This window comes from Lontra canadensis, unplaced genomic scaffold, assembly GCF_010015895.1.
Source record: "Lontra canadensis isolate GAN:19392208 unplaced genomic scaffold, GSC_riverotter_1.0 scaffold7, whole genome shotgun sequence".
NCBI classification, from domain to species: Eukaryota; Metazoa; Chordata; class Mammalia; order Carnivora; family Mustelidae; genus Lontra; species Lontra canadensis.
In genome coordinates, this window is record NW_022631001.1 from 25,269,296 (window position 1) to 25,294,839 (window position 25,544).

The following is a 25,544-nucleotide window of genomic DNA, read 5'->3' on the forward strand; positions in this document are numbered from 1 at the left end:
CGAGACTAGCCGCTGCAGGGAGGACAGCAGACCTTTACCTCCCCGCCCACTGCTCCCCTTCTCTTCTATGACCCAGGCCTCAGAGCTCAGTGCCACAGCTCCACCCACCAGCTCCATGTGGTGGGGGGAGGGGAGGGTGCTAAGGCAGCAGGGGTGATGACAGGAATCCCACTAAGGCATGGACCTGAACTAAAGGGAGCAGAGCAGCAGTAACAGCCTGAGTTGCTGGCACACATCCAGGCTCCATGCTGACCGACTGAGTGACCTTGGGTCAGGCCCCACCCCTCTCAAGTCTACAGCTGGGCTGGACAATCCCCAGGGTCCCCATCAGGTGACTATGCCCTTTCACAGTGGCCTCAAGAGTCAACAGCCCCAGGAAGTGATGTCAGGGCAAGGAGGTGGGGTGGCTGGGAGGGAGCAGGGAGGCCCAGTGAGTAAGAGGAGATATTTTGAGAGCAGGCAGGTCCCCCCACGTCACTACTGGACAATGGTCAGGGGCTGGGAGTGGAAAATCCTGCTCTCACTCCAGCTGAAAATAACACAAGGCAGGGGTCAGAACCTCACCCACTAGGTGGATGGTCTAGGCCCTGAGCAGCAACGACAGACGTCCACATCGAGGGGTCAGACAGTCTTACTGGTGTCCAGGAGTGGAACCCTGAGCCTGACCCTGGTTCCCTTAAAGTCTCTCTGCCTGCCCGCGCCCCCCCCCCATCCAGTGTCTGACACTGGATTAGATGGTGAGTAAGGCCCTCCTTTCCCAGGTCCTTTGTGCTGAGAATGTGCTGGTTCAAGGAAGACCTCCTGGGGCTAGGTCATAGTGTTAGCTCCATGTGCTGTAGGGCCCTGGGTTCTCAGGGTCTCCAGGACAGCCACTTGAGGAGTAGATAGGCAGAACATGAAAGGAATGGGGACTAAGGGTACTTGGGCCTGTGGTGACCACAGCCCTACCCCCAACCACAGATGCACACTCAGGAGCCCCCAGAATCATAGGGTACAACCTCCTGCCTCTGGGTCTAAGCAGGACTGAGGGAATCAGAGCCCAGCATTTACAATCTTAGGTGTAATCTTACCTGGGTATGGGGTTCAGCCTGAGCAGCAACTGGTAGGAAAGAGACAGGCTTGGGCCTGCAGGAAAGGCTCAAGGACAGTCTGCAAAAAATAGTCACAAAAAAGCTCACAGGGACTCTGGTCACATTAACAGAAGTATAGGACCTAGAATGTGGGAGGTGAGCATTTCACACTACTTTGAGCACATCACCACCATTGCAATCCAGAATAATTTTTCTGGGTCCTAGCTTTTGATGGGTTCCTGCTGCATCAGGGAGCTGTGGAGCTAGACTCAAACTCTTGAGGAAAGGGTGCTCTGTTCTGACAAAGTAGAGTGGGAAGGGTGAAGAAGTCATAAGAGGGAGGCAGAATTTGGGTGAGAAAAGAATCTTCTCTCAGGCAGAGTGGGCTGATGGGGCAAGGGGTGTCCCCGAGGAAGGGAGTGAGTCTTTACATTTGAGATTAAGAGTGATCAGCTTTGCCCTACCCCTGTCCTAAAGCTGAGCTGGGCCCTGTTTTGCTTTGCCCTACCCCTGTCCTATCAGCTTTGCCCTACCCCTGTCCTAAAGCTGAGCTGGGCCCTGTTCATCTGAGTTCTACAAATCTCCACAGTCATGCCGGGTGGACCCAGAATCTGTCACAGGTGAGAAAGATCTCCTTCAACCTAAGCCCTGACCCAGGCTAAGCACGAACTATTATGCCACATAGCTGGATTTTCCCAAGAGACAGAGGAATGGACAGGAAGAGAAATGAATCTCTCCCGAACTTAGTGCCTATGCGAAGGAAACCTCAGGGAAAGGCAAGGAGGGAGCCCTGTCTTGCTATCCTGGTGATCCAACCCCAGCCTCATTCCTGCTGTGAGCCTGGGCACCGACTGCCCGGCCTGCTTCCAGTTCCTGCATACCCTGCTTTCCTGTCCCCATGTCTTTGCCCAAGATGCACCCTGCACCTGGATGTTCTTCTCTGATGAACTGCTTTTCTCAGAAGCTACAGCCCAAGAGTGTCCCCCACTCCAGGCAGCCTCTCTGACCCAGTGGTCCACAGCCCCAACCACACAGCGTTATCGGTGGTGTGCTGGAGCCTCTTGGCTCTGCTTGCAAGAGCCAAGTGTTACATTCTCAGGAACTGTGAAAGGAGGTTGATGTCACATTAGTAGTCTGAAACTGGCCAAGGCAGGAGTATCTGCACCACTGCTGTTGGCAAGGCTACAAATAAAGGGTTCCCCTCACCCCCCTGGAGAACCAGTTAGATGGTTTAGCATTTACCAGCACATGACTGGTCATAGCCATTGAGCCCTAAAGTGGGGGGATCCCAAGGACAGGACCCCACCTGACTCCTGCCTGCTGAGGCAGCTAATGGGAGGACAGGTGGCAGAGGAGTACAGGCTGGAGAAAGGACCCCAATGTGGCTGGTGAGAGCTTCTTCGGCTGTACCGTCATCCTCAAACCACACAACAGGGCACAACACAGTAGGTAACAACCACATCAGTACAAGTTACAGCCTCAAACTGGCTCCCAGCCCAGGGGTGCCTCCAGCTGTGTTTCTGACATCAGTTCCCTGATGTTTCCATTCATCACTAAGGATGGGGCTCCTCCTCAGAGGAAAGAACCATCCAGACCTGCCCTAGACCCCTCTGCAGGAAGCTCTGGCTCAGTGCTAGCACCTTACCAGGGTCCTTTGGTCAGCCTGTAACCATGCCCCTCCCAGGTGGCTCAGGCCCAGACTGTGACCTTGGTAAGTCGCTTTCCCCTCTGGGCCCGGTTCTCCATTTGACTTGATCAGGCTTTGATCAAGCCTTGACCTGACCTGGCAGGCGCCGCCAGCTATCGTGTGCGAGCCAGGCCAGGGGCCTTACCCTTGCCTTTCTTGAAGCCTTATTCCCCAACTCACACACACAAATTGTGACAGGCATCCTAGGGACTGTTGAGATCTCTGGGCCACAGACAGCATGCTGAGCCCCTGCCAAATGACAGAGCACTGAGGTCACGACTCCCTTGACCATCAGGCATGAGTCACTAATGGGCCCTATCTAGGGAGAATATCCCATCTGCAGAAGTCCTAGTCCCGATAGCCCCAGCCCCCATATGAACTTGCACAGGCCTGAGGGGCTCAGGTCCTACAGCCGGATGTCCTTAGTGTTCTCACCACCAGCTGGTGTCGACTCTGTCCGCCTAGAGTCCTCACTGGTGGTCGATACCTCTCTGGTCCTCTTGATGTCAGTCCTGTCCGACCTGCGCAGGCCCACTCTGCGGCGAGCTGGGGCCACCGGAGTGGGGTTGGTGGGCGGCTTGGCATCTCGGGCAAAGCGCACGAGCCTCTGCCCGGCCAGGAAGTAGAGCACAGGGTCCAGGCAACTGTTGGCACTGGCAAGCGGCCGAGTGATCTTGTAGGCCATGTTGACCGCATTGAGAGTGTGGCAGCTGAGGTCCAGCGAGCGGAAGGAGTAGTAGAGAGTGCGTGTGACGTGGAAGGGCAGGAAGCAGAGCGCAAAGACGGCCAGCACCACCGCGATGGTGCGCACCGACTTGCGCTTGGCCCGCGGCAGGCCTCCCGACGTCCCGTAGGCCGGCTTCAGCAGCCGCCGAGCCATGAGCACGTAGCACACCAGGATGGTGGCGAAGGGCATGGCGAAGAGCAGCCCCAGCATCACGGAGCTGTAGGCCACGAACTGGCCGAAGAGCTCGGGCGCGGACGTATCGTGGCAGGTGATGCGGCCCCCGCGCGCGCTGGTGGTGACGAAGTAGAGCACGGGGGACTGGCAGGCCAGCACCAGCACCCACACGGCGGCCGCCACTCGGCGGGCGTAGCGCGCGTGGCCCCAGCGCAGCGAGCGCAGCGGCCGCAGGACCCCCAGGCAGCGGTGCAGGCTGATGCACGTGAGGAAGAGGATGCTGCAGTACAGGTTGGTGTAGAAGAGGAAGCGCACGAGCTTGCACAGCACCGTGCTGAAGGGCCAGTGGTCGCCGCGCGCGTAGTAGTAGACCAGCAGTGGCAGGGAGGCGGCGTAGAGCGCATCGCACACGGCCAGGTGGAACATGTACGTGGTGGACGCGTTCCAGGTCTTGAGGCGGCAGAGGAAGATGTAGAGAGCCGCGGCGTTCAGACACAGCCCCAGCACACACACCACGCCATAGGACACGGGCAGCAGCACGTACTTGAATTCCTCATTGAAACGGCACTTGTAGCCCAGCTCAGCCCCTTCCCAAGAGTTATTGGCCGTGCCGTTCCAGCGTCCCAGGGCTGTGGCCATCGCCCTGAGAGGGAGGGGGATGGCAGGGGTTGGGGGGTGGGGGGAGAAGAGCCGTCAGTGTCACGACTGGGGCTGGGGTGGGGAGCCTGACACACCCACCGGATGGGGGCCATGAAGGACCCCGCGCACCCACAGAGCCCTTTGGTTCAGATCTGCCCAACCAGGTTCCAGGCCTTTGTAGCCTTCTGACCTGACTCTCTCCCCGACCCAGACGGCCCAGAACCATGGAACCCTAGAACGTGGAGAATGCGTGAGCTCCTTGAGTAGCAGGGCCACATACCTCTAAAACTTCAGGACAGGGATAGGCAAACTACATCCGGAGGGCCAGAGGCAGCTTACCAGTCTGGTTCTGAAAACAAAACAAAACAGAACAAAACAACTTGACTGGAACACAGTCATCCCCACCTATTTATGAAGAGCTGAATGGTTGTGACAAAGATCGTATGTTCCTGAAAGCCTAAAATAACTACCACCTGGCCTTAAAAAAAAAGTTTGGCCACCCCACTCTAGAACCTCAGGAGCATAGAGTTCTAAATCGAGGACCCTGAGCTCTAGAATCTGAGAAGCTGGGGGTTCCACCGCAGTGTCATCTCAGATTCACAGAAAGGGGTCTCTAAGGATGGCTGGCTCCGCCCACACCCAGTGCCCACTGCCTGCTTCTGGCCAGTCCCTATCTTCCTGGAAGCATTAGAAAGTTCTTTCCTTTAGGGGCGCCTGGGTGGCTCAGTCAGTTAAGCCTCTGCCTTTGGCTCAGGTCATGATCCCAGGGTCCTGGGATCAAGCCCCACATGAAGCAGCTCCCTGCTCATCAGGGAGTCTGCTTCTCCCTCTAACCCTCCCCCCTGCTTATGAACTCTCTCTCTCTAATACATAAAATCTTAAAAAAAAAAAAAAAACCATAGACAGTTTCTTACTATAAAATAAAAGAGTCTAAAATACAGATCATTAAAATAAATTGGCCAAGGTCACATAGCTAGGGATGCCTGCATTTCCTATCCAGGTCCACCCCACAATGGAAGGGTCATAGGAAGGAGGCAGTGAACTCCCTGTTTGGGGGGTAAGAGGCTCTTCTAGCAGAGTCTGCGGAAAGGCTTGTGTCCTGTGTGTGGGTGTGTCTGGGAGGACAGAGAGGGGAGAGGACATGTGAGTTCTCCCTATCTTAGGAATCTGGGGCTGTACAATTCCCTTCCTTTTGGAACCTGAGGTCCTGAGAGGCTGGGACTTCAGGATTCTGTAGGGCCGGTAACACCCACTCTCTTAGGCCATGAGCTTCCTGCCCAGCCTAGAAACAATAGTTCAGGCCCCCTGAGGCTGAGATTAGGAGGCTGAAAGACACATAGGTCCCTCAGTTTCCCTTCTCTGCCCATGCCCCACACCCCTCATCCCAGAATCTTATGTGTCTCCTGTTGTCAGCAAATGTGCAAACAGGAAGAAAGGAGTGTGTACCTCCCAGAGACACAGGTTCCTTCTCGAGGAGGCAGGGCTGACCCAGGGTGAAGGAGACAGGGAGGTTATGTGGTGCCAAACTGAGTGGGGGCAGCACCCCCCTCCCCAGGGGGAACTCTGGCTAGGGCTGGCCTGCTGGGACCCCTCTGGCCCAGAGCCAGGACTCAGGACCTGGCATCAAAGCATTTCCTGTATTCCATCCCGGCTCCACACTGCCCATGCTGCCTTCACCCTCCCTGCCTCTCTAGCCTCAGTTCCCCCCAATCCAGAGGAGTCTTTGTAAAGACAAAGTCATTCCTTTGCTTGAAACCCTCTGTGGCTCTTGCCTATTCTCAGGAGAGAACCCTGCTCCTCGCTCTGGTACAGTGGCCTTCTCCTGAATCTTTAGGAAGCTCTCTCAGGTCACCAGCGGAGGAGAGACAGGTCTTCATTGAAGGCTGTGCAACAGGGGGTTGTGGTCAGCCAGAGGAGTGATGTTAAGGCCCAGGCTGGGGGCAGGCCTCGGGATGCTGAGAGGGGAGAAACTAGCCCAGAGGGAGTTTGGGGAGGGTAGGGGCGGGAAAGGGAGGCTGGTGGGATGCCTGGCTCAGGGGTGGGGAGGAGGAGCAGGTATGTGGAGAGAGGCACTCCTTGTCAGATATGACCATGCTGAGGTCTGGCCAGTCTCTCCTCTGGGTCAGGGCCCTCTCCCCCACCCCCCACCCCACCCACCCCACCCACCCCAAGCTACAGTATCTCTACACAAAAGTTTTCTGGCTAATCACTAAAGGTGGAATTTCTGATGCTAGTGAGATGGGTGGGGACTTCCCTAAGTCAATCATGAACCAAGGAAACTGCCCTTTCCACCTGTTTTAAGATATCCTGGCCTCCACCCACTCAGGCCAGCTGGGGACTCCATTGCCATGGCCTTCATCCAGAATGAACCTGCCTGCCCTGTCCCTCCACTGGCTGGCCCCCCAGCTCCTGCTTATGAAGATAACCAAATCCCCAGCCCTCTCCCTTGGCCCTCTGCTCTGCGTCTCCTTACCCCCAATGCCCTCGGGGTCTCACCCCCAGCTCCCATCTAACTTTGTCCAACACCACTTGCCAGTCCCTCTGTGCCCGGTTCTGGCTGGTCCTGCCTTGTAAGTGCCCTGCCAGGCTTCCCTACCTTTGCTTACGCTGTTCTTTCTGCCTGGAAAGCCCTCCCAGAACCCACTTGCACTGTACCCCATCCTGCTCACCCCTCCAGGCTCTTCTCAAATGTCACCTCGTCTCTGAAGCTCTGCCCCTCCACCACCCTGACGTTCCTCACACCCTGTTGGCAATCTGTCCTTCCACCCTCTACCCCCCAACACATTCCAGGTGCTCCTAGAGGGCTGCATCCATCTGATTCTTTTCTCTGTCCCAATCACCCAGGAAGAGGCCTGATCCAGAGCAGGTATGACACGAATGAGAGAAAGAGAGAATGAATGAATGAAGCAAGCACAAAAGGATACAGGGGTCCAGGGGATGCTGAGCTTTATTTTCTTTTTAAAGATTTTATTTATTTATTTGACAGAGAGAGATCACAAGTAGGCAGAGAGGCAGGCAGAGAGAGAGGAGGAAGCAGGCCCCCCGCTGAGCAGAGAGCCTGATGTGGGTCTCAATCCCAGGACCCTAGGATCATGACCTGAGCTGAAGGCAGAGGCTTTAACCCACTGAGCCACCCAGGCACCCCGAGGCTGAGCTTTATGACAGTGGCTCTTCTTTCCCTTATCCCTCTGAGGGCCTCCCAGAGTGGCCCTGACACAGATTTCTCAGTTGCCTACCCTAGCTGCCCTCCTGGGGAACATTCCTGGGGACCGGTCCACCCGAGGCCTATTCCTCCTCCTGCCCTAGGCAGGCACCTGGACTGCTTCTCAATTTCAAGAGGCCTGCCATTCTCCGGCCAGGCCAGGGAAATGCCAGGGGGAGGGGAACTGGACCCAGGCATCCTGGAGGTGCGTCAGCTGTCTGAGCCAAACACATTCTTTCATCTTGCTCATCCCTGGTTCAGGTCATGGGGTCAGCCTGGATCAGGAGTTCCCAGTCCTGGTGCCCCCTTACCCGCAACCCCTCATTTTGTAGGGGCAGAGCCTGGGCTGAACAGCTTCAATGCAGCATCTTCATTTCACCACCCCCCCACTTACTCCTCAGCAGATACTGCCACAGTGGTTGAGCTACTCGTTCAAGGTCACACTGCTAGGAATGGGAGAAAATGGGCTTCATACCAGGGCTCTCTGACTCTGAAACCTGAACTCATCACAGCCTGGGATGAGGGAGCAGAGTAGGGTCCCCCTCAACTGAACCCTGCTCAGCATATACACGTGCACGAGTGAAGCTGCACGGGCCTCCCAGCCAGGGAGGCCCTCCCAGCCTCCCAGCACGCCCATACCTGACCAGCACCTGCTCTCCATCGGGATGCTCAGCGCCTGCTCAGGTTTCTCATTCATGAATGCACAAGCCTGGACCAGGACGCAGGGGATTCTTCGGGAAACAGGAAAAACAGGTCCCAAGGCCTGGGACTGCACCCAGCTTCTAGCATTTCTCAGGGCAGGCCATGCTGTGGGCTCTGTGGAAGTGGAGACAGCAGGTGCTCTTGGGTTGCTGGTTGCAGGAAGTCACCTGGGCAGAGCCCTCCCAGGCCCACTTCTGATGCTCTAACCTCAGTCCAGAAGAGGCAGGCTCTGGTGTACTTGTCCCAGTAGGAGTGCCCGCTGCCCACCCACACCCCTAGCCATCTACCCTTGGCTCACGTGGTGCAGAGATGGTTGCTCCCAGTACCCCCCCCCCCCCCCCCCCCCCCCTCCCCCGGGGCGCGGTCGGGCCGGGGGAGGGTTCCCCCGTCCCCCCCCCCCCCCCCGGCAGCCCCTTTCACAGGAGTGTGGCTCTGCTGGGGAAAGTCTTCCTTTCACAACCTGCAGGGCTGAGCACCATCTCCAATGTACTGCCCCCCACCCCCATCCTGGTCTGTGTTTCAGTCCCTACAGTTGCCTGGTATACACTCAACAGTACTCATGCCAACACAGATTTGTTCAAGCTAGGCCTCTTCTGGAATCCTCCTCCTCCCTGTCCCACCTGTAATCATTCCTCCATAGGTGTTATAAACACACATGAACACACATGGACATAGCCAGATACCCAGACACTTACACAGTCACATTCAGATGTCTACACAGCACGAGCACACACATGCACGCATGCCCACATGGTGTCCTAGACAGGGCCTGGAAGAGCCTTTAGAAATCACCTGCACCAGGGTCGCCTGGGGGCTCAGTGGGTTAAGCCTCTGCCTTCAGCTCAGCTCATGATCTCAGGGTTGTGGGATGGAGCCCTGCGCCTGCTTCCCCCTCTCCCTCTCTCTTCCTGTCTCTCTGCCTACTTGTGATCTCTCTGTCAAATAAATAAGTAAAATCTTAAAAAAAAAAAAAAAAAGAAAGAAAGAAAGAAATCACCTGCACCAAACTCCCATTTGACAGAGGAGGAAACTGAGGCCCTGACACCAGACCTCACCATACTCCAGGGACAGAGCCAAGACGAGCACAGGCCTCCCGGATTCTGGCCCTCGTTCTTATCTCTTGTCTTGTCTGCGAGACCCTTGCACACAACAGGCACAAGGTTTCACTGATGGGGTGGCTGGTTCCCTGGGGGAGGGACCCCTCCGGATGTGCAAGTCCCAGCATCCGCCAGAACCTCAGGCTCATCAGCGGAGAGAAGGACATCTCCTTCATTCTTCCATCTGCTCCATTTCCCTACAACGGGGGGCATTGGGTGCTGGTCTGAGACAGCTAAAGCCAGGTCTCCAGGCTGGAAGCAAAGTGCAAGGGGGGCGGGTGGTGCCAATGTGGGAAGAAGAGAGGAGGAGACAGCCGGTGCAGGAACAGGGCAGGAGGGGTGGTGCGGAGAAACGTCTTAGTGATCTGCCAACCTGCTGAGGAGTCCGGTGACCAAGGAAAGAGCTTCACCTTTCCCCCCACCCTACTCATCTCCTCAGGAGATGCCTTCACTTAACAGACAAGGTGGAGCAGAGCACTTTCTCGAAGCCTTTTCTCCCATTTCAGAGAAGGATCTCTCCCACCCGTCCTTCCACGCTGTAAAACTCTAATATATGCTCCACACTATAGCTCTTTCCCACCCGTGTGTCACCCCCACTCACCAGGCCCTGTCAGTTCCACCAGTGCAACGGCTCAGACAGGTCCCTCTTGCCTAGCCCACGGCCTCAGGCTTGTGTTTCTTCTCCAGGCCACTGCATCAGCCCACACGCTTGCTCTCATCCTCGCCCCCACCCTGCCCCCTACAGTCCCTCTTTCACACCGCAGTCACTGGCTCTTCCAAAAACGCAAATCTGACCCTATACTGTTGAACTCAAAACCCTTCCATGGCTCCCTATTCCCCTCAGGCTAATGACCAAGTTCCTGAGACTGGCATTCAAGGCTCTCTGGCTGAGCAGACCCGGGTCACCCCGCTGGACAACTCTGTCTCTCTGCCTTCAGCCTCATCTTCCCATCCCAAGCACAGCAGTCCCACAGTCCTATCTTCTAACATTTATGTCATAACAAGAGTGGAGTGCTTTCTCTGTAACCAATCCATATTAGGTAGACCGCCTCTCATTTAATCCAGAGAAGCTCAGAGAGGCTAACAAAGCTAGCCAATTGCAGCCCTGATCTGACTTTAGGAACTGTGCCCCTGATCACTATCTCCTACCCTCTACAACCCAGATCCTCTGCTCCAGGAAGCTCCCCGACCAGCCCTCTTTGAGCCCCATGACTCTGCCTCTCTGGTCAGTTCTCTGCCAGAGGGAACACCCTAGTGTTCTAGAACTCCAGGTACTAGAATCTACTACTTTCCTCAGAGTGAAACACCTCTGATGGTTACCGTACCCATTTCGCAATTCCAAACACCACCACTAACAACAAACCAAGGCCAGAAAGGGTAGCCCACGATCTCATCCAAAGTCACCAATGAGTGAGGGGCAGACTAACTGCCCCCTTCTACCGGCCTCCACCTCTATCCCACATGGGCTTCTCCTTATAGCCCCAGGCTACTTAACTCAAAGCCATGAGGAGGGGCTGAGGCAGTTTCCAGACCGGCTACAGAATTTCCAAAGTGGTTGAACAACATTCCCGCTTCTCCACTAGGGCAGCTGCAGAATGAATGGACCGCCCACTCACCCGCCTACCTGGCTGGCCCTGTCCAGCCTGGCAGGGAAGTGTGACATCACCATTCTGGAAACCCCTGCACCCTGCCCCTGCTGGGCGTGAGGTGCTATGCGGGCAAACAGAGGACTTGGACCCAGACCACCACTGAGGGGCAGGGGTGGACAATGGGCAGGCGGGAAATCCCAGTTCTGCCATTCCCAGCTAGGGTTCCTGGACAAGTGTCAGCTCCACGACCAGAGTCCCAATTTTACAATCTAAGAAGAGCACCCATGGCATAAGGTTGTTGAGATAGTTAAAGGAGATGATTTAGACTCATTTTATGAAATAATTTAAAAAGATACAATTTCAGCAGGTGGGGAAGGCAGGGAGGATGGGAACATCCCAGGAAGACAGGACGGGCAGGAAACCCAGAGAAATCAGGGCAGAGTAGCAAGGTCACAGCCATTCTGGCTATAGATCAAGTTTCTCACCTGAAGGCCATCCTCAGAAGGGAGGGCAGTTCAGGGGACCCCCCACCCTGGCAGGAAGTAGACCCCATAATTACTCCTTAATTCACTCACCCTTTACAAAGATTGCCATATCTATGCCTGTCCCCATGCAGGACACTTGGGGAATCCAAGGTGGGTCAGACCCTTCTGTGATCTCAAGGAGCTCACTGTCAAGGTGGAAAGTGGAGGGAGGGTGGCAGGAGACCCAGAAGCACTAACTGACAACCCAGGGTGATCAGGGCTGAAGGAAGCAGAGGCACTAGGGCTGAAGCTGCCAAGAGGGCCTCTAATGGGAAGTGGGGGAGGGGTGGTCACAGAAGGCTTTCTAGAAGAGAGAACATCTGACCTGCATTTCAGAAGATGGAGAGCAGTCAGGTGAGTGGAAAGAGAAGAGGAGCAGAATGAGCAAAAATCAGAGCAAGAGATCACACAGTGTGTCTCCGGAACTGACAGTCATCCCTGTGGCTTGAGGGACTCCGAGAAGGCAAGGCTGGCCAGGAGGACATGAAGGATCTTGGAAGTTATTCTGCACCCCTTCCCAAGTGTCCTCCACATGGTGGAGGGCCAACAAGCTCCCAGCTTTGCTTGGTGTGCTCCCTGCACCACAAGCACTGGGGCTGGTCTGGGGCAATGGCTGGGCGGGTGAGCTCAGATGTTATCTGCAGGTGCTGTTGCAGTGTGAAGCCTGTGCAGTCTCCCCCAGGAGACCCTGGGGTTTGGCAGCCCCTTTTGGAGGGCTCTCTCCTTCTTGGAAGCCCCTAGAATCTGGCCATGGGAACCACACACTGAGAGAACATCTGAGTGTGGGTGTCAGACCAACCAGGCTGGCCTCCCATCTTTCAGATCAGGAGACTGAGAATCCTTAAGAGGAAGGGCTGTCCTCAAGGTCTGGTGTTCTAATTATATTCAGTGTGGGTTGAGCACCCTCTGCCCCAGCCCTGAGCAGGGCTCCAAACTACCTGTCCTTCCTCTGACTCAGCGTGGCGTGGCCCAGCCCAGCGCGCTAGAGACACACAGCTGAACCTGAGCCTGTCCAGAACCACCCTGGACCCCACCCTGACTTCTCACACTCAGATGCCTTCAGCCAGGGTCAAGGAGAGCGAGCCCTGGACTCCACCTTGGCCTCTCACACTGAGATGCCTTCAGCCAGGGTCAAGAGGAAAGAACCCTGAGTTCAGGCTCCAGTTTAGAACCACCCATGCTGTGCAGTCTTGGTCAAGTCAATTCCCCTCTCTGAGCCTCCAGTTCTTCATTGATCAGGTGGGGAGAATTCCCACTCTACCAGATGGCTCTGGGGGAATGAATAAGACAAGGAAGCCAGTGATGTTCCACGCAGGTAGCAAATCATGCTCTGTCCTGATGTGGGTGGGGGCTGTGTCTATCTAGCAAAGAGACACAGGAACCCTTCTCAGCAGGGGCCCCTCCTGGGTAACCAACCACTCAGAGGGGCCAAGTCACAGTCCAAGTAGGCAGGGAAGGCTCTGGGAAGGGGCGGTCATCAGGTCTGGAGAGAAGCAGGAAGAATCCAGCTTGGGAGGAAAAGGGAGAACTGGAAAAGTCAACGTAGAAAAAAAGTACAAGTACAAGAAAAAAAGTACAAGCTCAAGTACAGAGCAGGGTACAAGTAAGCCTGTGCTTCTGGGACTGTCTCACTCTGGGTGCTTTCAGAATTTCTTTCACTGGTTCTGATAGTCCATCCAATTCCAAGAGTCTCTGGCTCTAAGTGTTTCTTCAAGTCTGTTACTCAGTGCTTCTGATAGCCTTCCACAGGAGGCTGGGCTCTCAGAGCAATGTAATCACAGATCACTGTCCCTGGAGCCACAGAGTCTCAGCAAACACTTGCCAGTGTCCCCATGTGCCCAACCACAGAGAGATCCTGCAGACCCAGACTCAGATCAGACTTGGTGAGGAGCTCCAGTCTGGACGGGGAGAAAGACACAGATGTGGACTAAGTCCACTTGGGTGACTAAGCCATGACCAAGGGAAGCCCAGGAGCCATGGAGCTAACCAGCCTGTGGGGGCTGCCCAGAGGAGGGGTCATTTGAGCTGGGACCCAATAGAAGATGAGTTTGACAGGTGTACAACAAGAGGAGGAGGGCACTGAAGGCCAAAGGAAGAGCCTGCGCGACTCAGGGGTGTGCTAGCGCGGCCAGGAGGTCGTATGAGGCCAGAATGGTGGGGTGGATGGCACAGCATGTGCGTGGGTCCGGGGGACTCACATGAAAAGGCTTGAATACCAGGTTGAGGAGCTGGGCCTCGATCCTGAGAACAATGGAGAGCCATGGCAGGGCTTAAGTAGGGAAGGACACTGAGTGACCTTGAGAGGAGAGGAGTAGGAGGGGCCTACACATGTAACAGTCTAGTGAGAGACGCAGGTTTCTTGGCCCTGGATTCTCTGAGAGATGGGGAGCATCCTTGGCGGCCCATAGCACAGCCAGAGCAAGACTCTTCCTCCCACAGCTGGGGCTGGGCAAACTGGGCACTCACCAAGAAACCAGAGCAACACCAGGCGCCTTCCCCCAAGGGAGGGAGAGTATAGAGGGTCATGTGGGCCCCAAGAAGCTTGAAAGAGGTCCTCCTCCCATGCTCCAGGGCCCAAGAGTTATCACTGTCACCGTCAACACAGTGCCAGGGTGACATGGTAGAGGGCCAAGGAGGAAGCAGGAGCCCAGGAGGGCCCAGGCTGCCCACCTTCCCATCAGGGACTCTAGCTACTCACCCCGGACTGGAAATACTCAGGCCTAGGAGATGCCATAACAGGGAAGTAGAGGAAGTCCTCTGCTCAAGTGCCCGCTGTAGCTCTCCATGGAGCAAGGCCCTTGTCTCCCCTCCGTATTCTCACTTCCACATGGCCCTTCATCTCCCAAACGCTCCTCGGCACCTGATCTGTGTCCAGCCTGGGCTCCGTGATGCGGATAGACAGACAGCAGGCTGGCCTCGTCCTGCAGCTGATCTTGGGGGTTAGCAGATGTCAGGGAAGGCCCCACGGCCAGCCTCGCCCCACCAGGACCCGATGGCTGGGAAAGGCCAGGACTGAGGACCCAAAGGCAGCCAAGAGGTAGGTGCGGACAAAAGAGTACAGCAGCCGGGCCCACAGAGGACAGTTCAGGGAGAGGATTTCACCAGGAAAGCCTCCACCTTTTCTCACTGGATCAGCTGGGCTTCCCTGGTCCTGTGACCGGCATGGTCCATGAGGCCACAAGCAAGACCTCAAGTCATGTGTTCAGGGCAAGATTCAAACTCCCTTCAGACTGAAACCCAGAGGAGCAGGCCTTCCTCCTCCAGGAGCTCCAGAAGCTTTTGTCTTGAGTGGGGAGAAGTAAGTTGGGTCAGGGAGCCAGAAGCTCTAGCTCCACCTTGGCTCTGTGATCTTGGGGAGGAAACTCTGAATCTCTCTTTGCTCGTCTGCAAAATGGGGTATTATAGTAATTCCTCCCTCATAGGGTTGGTAGAGAGTATAACGAGGAACTTTTATAAATATTTCCTAGTAAGCTGTTTCTGCAGAGGGGGGTACAGGGGGAGGAAGGCAGTCAGTAGTTGAAATTCTGGTAATGGGGCGCCTGGATGGCTCAGTGGGTTAAAGCCTCTGCCTTCAGCTTGGGTCATGGTCTCAGGGTCCTGGGATTGAGGCCCGCATTGGGCTCTCTGCTTGGTAGGGAGCCTGCTTCCTCCTCTCTCTCTGACTGCCTCTCTGCCTACTTGTGATCTCTCTCTGTCAAATAAACAAAATCTTCAAAAAATAATAAAACTGTAAAAAAAATTCTGATAACTAGCACAACCCCTTGTTACTGTACCCACGTTCTAGTAACTTCAAAATGCACTTAAGTCTCTGAGTATCACACTTCTCCCTGTGCACTGCCCTCCACCGCTTACAACACCCTTTCCTGACCACTGTCTGAAGAACCATCATAGCAACCTTGCATTTGAGGCAAGGATCACCGCGTTCGATTTACAGATGGCAAAACTGACACCTAGAGGGGCACCATGGCCTAAGGGCCACAGCCAGAAAAGAAGCCAAATCAAAGCATTTAACTGGTCCTTAGAGGCTCCAGGAGCCTCAGAGCCCTGTGCATCCCCGAGAAGAGCAGCAGAGGGAGGGAGGAGTCATACCCTCACTCTGCAGCCCAAGCCCGCCAAACATTTATGAGGGTCGCCCACTGTGATCTTCCAACTTCTCTGGCCGGACCCCAGGACAGCCCAAGGCCGGAAGAAGAGGAGGCTTACAATTCTGGCCCCTGGTCTCCCTGAGCACATGCTCTTGCTAGGACCTTACCCGTGCTGGCCCCCTTTAAAAGGCTGGCAGGGCAGATACTACCCAAGGTCAGCCAGCAAGTTGGGGGAAGAGCTGGGATGGGATCAGTTGCAGGTCCCACTGGGGGAGGGAGAGTCCTAAGTATCCCCAAATTCCTCAGCAGGAGCATCTAAGGCCTGAGGGAAGTGTTTGGCTGAGGGGTCAAGGGCTCAGAGCATAAATAATGCCTGGGTGGTTCTGATGTTTCTATCTGACCTCCTTGTACAGCACTACTCAATCCATTCTTCACTCCGCAGCTGGAAAGATCTCTCTGAAATCCTGCTTTGACCATGAATCTTCCTTGTCCACAAACTTTTTATGGCTCCCTATGGCCTTCAAGATGAAATTGAAGTTTTCAGCTTGCACACTCTGGGTCCTGTAGTGTCCCAGAACACACTGTTCTGACAACCCACGCCACCTACCTCCATGAATGGATTCTCTACCTCTTCTTTGTGATGACCCGGAGCTCCACTGCAGGCACACCTTCACTGGGAAAGCGCAGGCAGGGGGGCGGGTGACGGGGGGGGGGGGGGGGGGGGACGGGGGGCAGGGGACAGGGGCGGAGACTGCTCTGGCAGTTCAGCCCAGCACTGTGCAGGGCGCTGGCAGAAAAAGAAATGCCCTCCAGGGGGCCCCAGACCTCTGGGGAGGGAAGGAGGAGCCAGAGACTGTAACAGCCCAAGGTGGAACCAGGGCTGTCAGCACTGGGACTGGCAATAGTCAGAAAAGGCTCCAACCCAACTGTGGGATCAAGGAAAGAAAGCTTCCCCAGTGAGGGGACATCTGAGCTGGGCCCCAAGGCTGGGTAATTCTCCAACCTAGGAAGATGAGGCTAGGAGGGCATTTCAGGCAGTGCTACACGCAATCACTAGAGCATGATGGGGCAGGGAGGAGAAGGGGCTGGAGAGATTGGCAAGGAGCAGTTCTTGGAGGCCTTGAGTCCCAGCTTTTGGGGTTCAGGCTGGGTCTTGTTAGCCCAGGAAAGAGAATAGTGGAGATAAGGGTTTCAGAAAGTTCCCTCCAGGGACTGACCCCACTCAGATCCCCAAGCAGTGAGCCTACCCAGGATGATACCGCTACCTCAACATGACCCACACACCAGCAACTCAATGGCCCTCAAGTTCCATAGTATTATTAATCCCCTTTCACAGATGAGGCCACTGAGGCTCAGAAAAGGTCACAGGGCGGCCAAGCAGGACTGGAATATAGGTCTGAATCTCCAAAGAGCTTTTGTGGGCCCTGTCTGCTTCAAGACACCAACCACTCCCACACACAGATAACTGAGACTTCACCAGGGCCTCACCCTAGCCCTCAAAAGCTCCCCATTATTCCAGCCTCAAGCCCCAAACAAACCAGGCACCTCAGGCTGCAGGCCCAGGGTAATCGAGGATGCCATGCATAAAGGAACAGCAGCCACCACCCCCACGGACCCCTAACTGGCAGTTTTAATCCACAGCTGGGCCTGGCCCTTGGGTCTGGCTCCTGGGGAAAGGGGGGCGGGCGGCAACCTGCCACAGACAATTGGGAAGAGAAGCTAGGGCACTGCCTTTCTTCAATCTGACCCTTCCGGATTAGAAGTCCCCCAAGAGCGGCTTAACTGTCCTTCCAGGCCACTGCCCCAGCCCCCGTGCCCACCCTCACCTCCAGTTTTACAAGGCCCCAGTGGGATGGAGGCCCACAGTGGCCCCCGGGATGCGGGGGCGCAACGGGCCTCCAGGGGCTCGCGGGTGTTGCCCGCGCCTCGGGGCGCTCACACCAGAGCACACACACAAACAAGTCCCACAGGTTCAGCTACTCGACCCGCCGGGGCGCACGCACTCACCCGCTGATACTCAGACGTTCCCAAAGACGCCGATACACTCTCGCCGGGGATTCGGATCATACTCCCGGAGGTGCACGCGCGGGTGGAGACAGAGTCCGACTGCGGCCCCACCGGAGCCCTAGCACCGTGCGGAGCCCAGCGCCCCTCGGACCGCCATGCGCAGCGCCCAGGGGCGCAGCCGCCGCGTCCCGGGCGCGCCTGCCGGCCTCTCCCCTCCTCCGATCCCTCCAGGCGGCCCCGCCGGCTGGTCGGCGGGGGCGCTCGGCAGCCCGCAGCGCTCCGGACGCAACTCCGGTGCCTGCGCTCGCGTCCCGCCGCCGCCACCGGGCGCCACGTGCCTCGAGCCCCGCCCGCCCCGCCCAGCTCCCTGCCCAGGCCGGCTGAGGCCGGGGCGGGGCAGACTTTGGACGGACCCTGGCACCGCCCCTCCCGCCGGGACCAACACCACCGTGCCACGCGCGCGGGGACGCCGGGCTGATAGGCGTGTAGCGGGCTGGGGTCTGTGGCGACCGACCTAGCGCCCGGCGGGACGGAGGCCCCCCCGCCTTCCTCACGCAAGATGTGGGCAGGTGTTCAGAGACATGAAATTTGCGAAGTTTGTCGGGCACCTGTGTGGCTCCTGTCCCGCTGTCCACCGGGAGACCTTTCAGCGAACCCGCGCCCTCTCCAGCCAGGTACCTGCTCCCAGCACCACGCTGAGAACCTGCCTCCCTTGCTTGTGACTCGGAGGCGGGGGGGAGGGTGTCCCCATTGCCTAGAGAGGACATACGTTCAGGGTCCTGCGTCTCTCCAGTTCCAGAGAGAAAGGAGCTACTGGGAGAGTCTCACCTATGCTCCCTTTACTGAGCCTGATAGACTCTAGAAATTTCCTGAACATCTGGCTTTTTCATCTCTCCTCTTGAGCTGCTTCCTTTGAGCTGCCTTCTTAGACTCCACACAGCACTCCCCTCTCTGCTTTCAACTCCACTCTGATGGCCTTCTTTGGTCAGGGACCCTATGTCTGTTCCTTTTCTAGACTATGAGTGCCAGGAGGAGGAAGGCTTACAGCTGGAGCCAGCGTTCCCAGGAGTGGCTTAATACTTGTCTAACATTGAATGGATGAATGAATGAGTGAATGCCCCCTTCTCTCATTCTGGTCTAGGTGTCAGGAGTATTGCTTTAGCACTGAACTCAGGGAGGTCTTGACCCCTAGTTCCAGTCCCTCCCCAGGCCTCTTTTCTTGTGACATAGAGGCAATCACAACGTTCATCCATTTGAGGCTTTGGATAGTGGGTGTCTGAAAAGTGCAGAGTGGAGGAGGCATCTTTCTGTGGCCAAGGAGCTTGCCCAGGGCCTTGGCCTCCTTGGGTCCATCAGCTGATCGAGGCCTGGCTGCTGGCCCCAGGAGGGGCCCTGAATGGGTCCAAGAAGGATACTGGCTGCAGTCTTGCCAGGAGCGGGAGCAGAGCAGACACACAGCCCTGTATAGCGGAGCCGCCTCTTCAGTCCCCCGGGGACCTCCGCCTGGAAGACACAAAGGCCTCTTGTCCAGCTTTCTCTACCTATTGTCCAAGTCGGTCCATGCAGCTTCTAGGGGCTGGGAATCCTATGCCTCCCACTTACGGAGCCCAGGCCTTGGGGTCCCAATGTGGGGAAGTTCCCTGGTCACTGGAGGCTCCAGTCAACACCCTCCTCCTCTCTCTCCCAAGCCTTCAGACCTCTACTACTACTAAGCTCAAGAGAAAAAATTCCTTTGATACCAAGAAGAGGACCCAGAGCTCTGCCTCAGTCTCCAGAGTGGGCAGCCCAGAGTCCTGTTCCTGCTCTAGTCCAACTCCCTCACTTGACAAAGAAACTGCATTCCTGAGACACCCAGAGGCGGAGCTCCCACAAGTGACTTAGAAAGGCCTGAGAAACAGAAGAAAGGGACATGTCCTTGAACCCTACACCCTTGGAGTCTTGCCTCACCTCTCCTATGACTCTGAGCTTCACTTTCTTCTTCTGCAAAATGGTAATAGTCACTTTCTCACTGGCCTGAAGGGTTTTTTTTGTCTTGTTTTTGTTTTTTTAGGGTTTTGCCCATCCTCCTGAGCTGCCCCTATTTGAGGGGTCAGTATCCCCTCTAAGGAGGGGCTGGAAATTTGGGTCTCTTAACATGTTCCTCTCCCATTCTCATCACTGGGCTTGAGAGATCAAGTCCAGCAGGTTCCAGATCCCTCAGCTGAGTCCTCCCTCTGCTTGGTTTGGCTTAGGACCCCCCACCCCCCGCCCCATCCATTGCCACCTAAGTGCCTTTATTTTTATCTTCGTACTTATTTACATTTCCTGGCAATCCTTTGTCGAGAAAATATGGAAGTTTCTGTGGCTGAAAGATTTTAGACCCTTTGACCGAGCCAGGAAATTGAGGCTCAATGAGTCCCACAACAAGCCCCACACAAGGCCCTCTCTGGACGGTCAGAGGGGCCTCCACGGAGCCTCCCTAGAACCAAGCAGCCCAGGCAGACTGGTGGTAAAGACCCAGGCATGTAATGGTCCCCAAGAGGATGGTTAATGGAGCCAAGGGAGGGAGACGGTTGCGGGGTTCCATTAGCAGCAGCAGGTCAGGATGGGGAAGGGTGAGCCCGAGAGCACTTCTCCCTGTGCATTAGGAGTCTTCCTGTCTCTCCGACCCTGAGGAGGCTCTTGGCGTTCTGATGCCTTCTCATCTTCCATCTAGTTCTCTCGTCTCCCCGGAGAAAACTTTCTGCTCTGAGAATCGGTGCTGGGAATGAAGGCCCCTGGCCTTGCACAGCGGAGATACTTCTTCCAAGCCCTCTTTCCCAGGCCCAGGTGGGGCATCTGTCGCCCCTCCCAGCCGTCTGTGGCTCCACCGCCTTCTGGAGAAAGCCCGCCTCTGCACCCTGCCAGCAAGGCCCTCCTGGTACCTCCCTTTGTCACACCGGTTACCACTCCCTCATCTCCCCCCACCAGTGGGCGTCTCTTTGAAGGCAGAGCCGGGGTCTTCCTATTCATGGTTAAATGCCCAACACCTAGCACTGTCTCTGTCACTGGTCACCCTTCGTGAATATTTGTTATATGAGGGAGTAGGCACTTGATGTAGTGATCACCTTTGTGCTGGTCCTCATGTTCAAGATTCTCCTTTAATCTTCCCCAGAGGGGCACTTGGGTGGCTCAGTGGGTTAACGCCTCTGTCTTCGGCTCGGGTTGTGATCCCAGGGTCCTGGGATCGAGCCCCGTGTCAGGCTCTCTGCTCGGTGGGGAGTCTGCTTCCTCCTCTTTCTCTCTCTCTGCCTGCCTCTCTGCCTACTTGTGATCTCTGTCTGTCAAATAAATAAATAAAATCTTAAAAAAAAAGAATCTTCCCCAGAGCCCTGTGAGGTAGGTGTTATCATGACTATTTTACAAACAGGGAAACTGAGGCTCAGAAAGGGGAAGTGAATGTCCAAAGTCACAGTGAGTCCGAGGTGGGTCCCCCGACCCTGTAACTACCAGGGAAGGAAGGTCCTGCTGAATTGCTGGAGTGATGGTTGAGCTGTGGGGTTGGTACCCACACGGTGGCTCTGGTTACATAGGGCTGGGGCCGAACCGCTGCATCAGCCCGACCATCCCTGCCTCCCTCCCTCCTTCCCTTGCCAGCGGGCTGGGAACCTTGCTCCTCAGGTTTCCCAGGCAGGGCTCAGATCCCTGACACCAAATGCAAACTAGAAGCTCTGGCTCTTGGCATGCCAGGATGCAGGCACCCAGGGGAGGCAGCCCAGGAGGCAGGAAGCCTCGTCCAGACCTGGGCAAGCCTCCCCATAGTCTCCCTGTAAGTAGGACCAGCTACATAATTTGTGGGACCCAGGAAAAAAGAAGATGCCCTTGTACAAAAACTAGGTAAGAATTTCAAGATGGGACAGCAAAGCAGTAAATCAGTGCAGGGTCCTTCAAAGCACAGGGCGCTGTGTAACCATCCAGGTCACAAACTTCTGAAGTCAGCCCTGTCCTCAGGCCTTGGTGTCTTTGTTTGTCAAGTGGGAGAATGACAGCCACCTGCCCAGGCAGTAGACAGGATGAGGTTGGAGGTATAGGTAGGAGGTTCAGAGAAGAGCATGGACGTTGGGCAGGGGTCCCCGTGGCCATCATTTGTGGTTTAGGTCTCAGAATTGAGGAGCAGATCAGTTCTTGCCAGGAGTTTGATTCCTCACACAGAGTCTTTTCAGGGAATCAAAAGTAAGGCTCAGAGAAAGAAGACACTTGCTCAAGGTCATATAGAGGTTCAGTGGCAGAAGCCAAGATTAGAGCCCTCTCGATCTTTCTGCAAAACTGGTGCTTTCTGTGACACAGGAGAGAGAGAGAAGGAAAGAGAGGGGCAGGAGGGAGGTGGTGGTGGGGGCCACCCAGGACAAAGAGGGCCACTGTGCAGACACAAAGGCCTGACCACAGAGGCCCCTGTGTGGGCTGGGCCAAAGGGGTGGGTAGAAAAGCCCCACAATGACTGAGGGAGGTGCCAGGAGCCGTCTCCTAGACCCTCCCTGGTTGTGATGGGGATGGGGGTGGCACACAGGAGCCAGGAAATGGATGGAGGAAGAGAAACAGATAGGGCTGAGCCCTTCCCCCCAGCCCCTGCCTCCAGGGCTAGAACCCCACACCCTACCTCTCCCTGGCTCCCCTCCTGGACAGCTTGCCAGCTTAGAGTCCCCCCTCATCTACCCACTACCCCATTTTCCCCCACCTCAATGAGGGTGGGGCTCAGGCAGCTAGACACCTGACAGTCCCAACTTCACAGTCTTGCTCAGAAACTGCGGGCTAATTTCCATCACCCACAGGAGGTCGAGGCATAACCTCCTCCGTGTATCATTCAAGGCCCTTTGTGACCTGTCCCAATGACCTCTTCACACTCCCCGGTCCCTACTCCCCATTAGGCCTCCACAGCCCAGTCATGTGGGAAGTCCCAGATTTCTTCAAAGCACTTGGTGCTTACACACACACACACACACACACACACACACACACACCTCTGCATTTGTTCATGCTTTTCCTTCTTCCTGGAGTGTTTTTTTCCGTGACCTTTGCTGGCTGATCCCTTTCTTCCTCATGAGCCAGCTCAAATGCCCCCTCAACTAGGCAGCTTTCTTCACCCCCCACAGTGGAACTTAACCTTCACTCTGCCAAGAATGTTGGATTTACCCATTCCCTTGCTTATCCCTCTCTGGCTTGAGCCATAGTTTAATCCCACAAAGCCTGGAAGAGGGGGCCTTTGAGCTGGGCCTTGAAGGGCCCTTGGACATTGCTAGCAGATGGCAGTAGTGGGCAAGGAACGAGAGCTCAGAGAACCAGGGATACCAGCCCTCTCTCAAAGATTTTAGCGGTATCAATCTATTTGGTTCCTGAGTTCAGATAGCAAGGGGTCCATAGTTCAGAATCAGAGGAATCGAGTGCCCAAGACTGAGGGAGGAGAGATTGTCAAGGGGCTGATAGATGATGGCAAATACCAATCAGTGCAGGTCATATATTTTTTAAATGCACTTGAATTTATTTCTTAGTTTATAGTAGTTTACTAAGTAATTCGTTTCTGTCTTATTTTTTTTCTCTTAATAAAAAGTAGCTTTTCCATTGGGGTAGTTTTTCTGTTCTTTTTCTACAATTTTATTAAAAACCAATACTTATTTTGGGTATTGTCATTCTTTCTAAATAACATAAGCATTGAAGGCTATGATTTCCCACTGACCTCTGCTTTGGCTCTATTGTGTTTTTAAATGTAAAGTTTTCTTTTTCACTATTTTAAAAATAATGGTATTTTTAATTTTTCTTTGACTTCAATCGTAAGTCTTTTCAGGGGACTGTTTAGGTTTTGTTGTTATTTCTTATAATTTTTTAAACTTCTGTTATGAATTTCTAGTTTTATTTGCCCGTGTATGGGGGACATTGAAGGCAAAGCGTTAAAGACCCCCTGCAACCCTCCAACCCCCCACTCCCGGGTGGAACCTATGTGACATTCTTCCAAAAATCTCCCAATTATCTTAATGTTAATACCTTGCTAGAGGGGAAAACAGCCTTAGCTTGACAATGGACAGACCTCTGGTATCTTGTAGGTGTGTGTCCGTGCACTTTAGTATATGAATGGTTTTTTGAAACTTCCCTTTTCTTACTTCCTCAAGTGTGGAGTATAATCACTACTCCTCTAGCCCCAAGCCCCAAGGCCACCACCACCCACACCCCTCCCCACCACCAGCTCTTTCTGCCCATGGGTCCTGTTCACTTGTGCCTTAATAAACCACCATTTTGCACCAAAGGCTTCTCAAGAATTCTTTCTTGGTCGTCGGCTCCAGACCTCACCCCACCCAACCTCATATTCTAAGACCCCATCAGTTGGTTTAATGAAGTGTGGAGTTTGTGTATATTTTATTTTTTGGAATTTCATTTTATGCATTCTGTGGATTTTTAAAAAGGAGATATGTGTTCTCTTTTTATAGGATCCATCTTTCGATGTTTTATTAGTCTACTTGTACTATATACACACACATATATTTTCAAATAAAGTATATCCATACTTATTTTTAGCCTAAATAACCTATTAGGCTGGTGATGATCTCTCTCTTACTCCTTTTTTGTTTGTTTACATCAACCTGTCCTTCTTTTGTATTTTATCTGTTTTGATGCTCTGTTAGTCAATAATCTATAGAAAGTTTCTGGGGCACCTGGTTGGCTCAGTCATTGGAGTGTGCAACTTTTGATCTCGGAGTTGTAGGTTCAAGACCCACATTGGGTGCAGAGATTACTTTAAAAGTAAGAAATCCTGGTGTGCCTGTATGGCTCAGTCAGTTAAGCATCTAACTCTTGATCTCAGCTTGGGTCTTGGATCTCAGGGTCGTGAGTTCAAGCCCTTGTTGGGTGTAGACATTACTCAAAAATAAATTTTAAATTAAAAAAAAAAAAGGGGTGCCTGGTTGGCTCAGTTGGTTAAGTTTCTGCCTTCAGCTCAGGTCATGGTCCCGGGGTCCTGAGATCGAGCCCCATGTCAGGCTCCCTGCTTCTCCCTCTCCCTCTGCTGCTCCCCCTGCTTCTGCTCTCTCTGTCAAATAAATAAATAAAATCTTTTAAAAATATATGAGAATGTGAGAAAATATGCCTTCAAAAGCATAGCTTTATTTATTTATATCTATTTCATAAATGATGAGCCGAAGCCAGAGGCGTAATCCGCTGAGTCCCCCCAGGCGCCCCCTTCTAGGCTTTTCTTGTTTTTATCTTCAATAATGCTTTAGAAAGTAAAACTCTGATTTGTTAATTGTATAAACCTTTAGCTTAGTCAAGCACAGATATTGAAATTCATATGTATCTGATTACCAAGTCAATAAATAACTTACTGAGCATGTGCTAGCCACTGTTCTGGATGTTTTCCACGTCTGTGCTATTGTCTGTGTTTTACAGATGAGGAAACAAAGCTCAGAGTACCAAGTAGCTTGTCCAAGGTCACCCAATATTATTCCATGATCTTTTCTTGAGGACGAGAACTTTAGCAAGCTTCAGCCAGCCAGGGTCATCCCCGGAGCTGGAGAGGAGGAAATCTCAGTTAAATAACTGAAATATTCAGCTAAATAGCTGAGAGGGAGGGAGGCATTGACTTCTTTGAAGTAAAATCCCCACAAGGATTTAAAATGGATTTCACAATGGATTTCACAAGGGCCTCACAATCCTGCAATATTAAAGTCTTGGATTTGGGGGCACCTGGGTGGCTCAGTCGATTGGGTGATTGGGCGTCTGACTCTTGGTATTGGCTCAGGTCAAGATCTCAGGGTCCTGGGATCCAGCTCCAAGTTGGGCTCCAGGCTCAGCGCAGAGGCTGCCTTTCCCTCTCCCTCTGTTCCTGCCCCTGCTTCTCTCCCCCGGCTCCTCCCCTTGGTCACAGTCATGCATGCTCTCACTCTCTCCTTCTCTAAAATATAAATAAATAAAGACACATAAATAAATAAATAAAAAAAATCTTGGGAGGGGGGTACAAAAACAAAGTCTTGGATTTCCCCCAATTTGATAGGTGAAAACTCATGTCTTGTTATAATTTTGGTTTGCATTTCTCTTAGGA

General features: G+C 54.2%; 1 protein-coding gene across 3 annotated transcripts; it reads right to left on the reverse strand.

The window, feature by feature from the left end:
• Positions 1-1,588: 1,588 nt before the first annotated feature.
• On the reverse strand, positions 1,589-17,733 carry P2RY2 (purinergic receptor P2Y2). Of its 3 annotated transcripts, none has more exons than XM_032853159.1 (3): positions 17,504-17,733; positions 4,578-4,646; positions 1,589-4,301 (listed from the first exon to the last, which is right to left on the reverse strand). In XM_032853159.1, the coding sequence occupies exon 3, from the start codon at positions 4,295-4,297 to the stop codon at positions 3,164-3,166; it is 1,134 nt and encodes a 377-aa protein (XP_032709050.1). In that variant the 5' UTR covers positions 4,298-4,301; positions 4,578-4,646; positions 17,504-17,733; the 3' UTR covers positions 1,589-3,163. The 3 variants fall into 3 exon arrangements, 2 of the variants coding, with proteins under 2 accessions (XP_032709050.1, XP_032709051.1); XM_032853160.1 differs by lacking the exon at positions 17,504-17,733 and adding an exon at positions 8,139-8,168; XR_004382150.1 differs by lacking the exons at positions 1,589-4,301; positions 4,578-4,646 and adding an exon at positions 8,169-8,315.
• Positions 17,734-25,544: the final 7,811 nt, after the last annotated feature.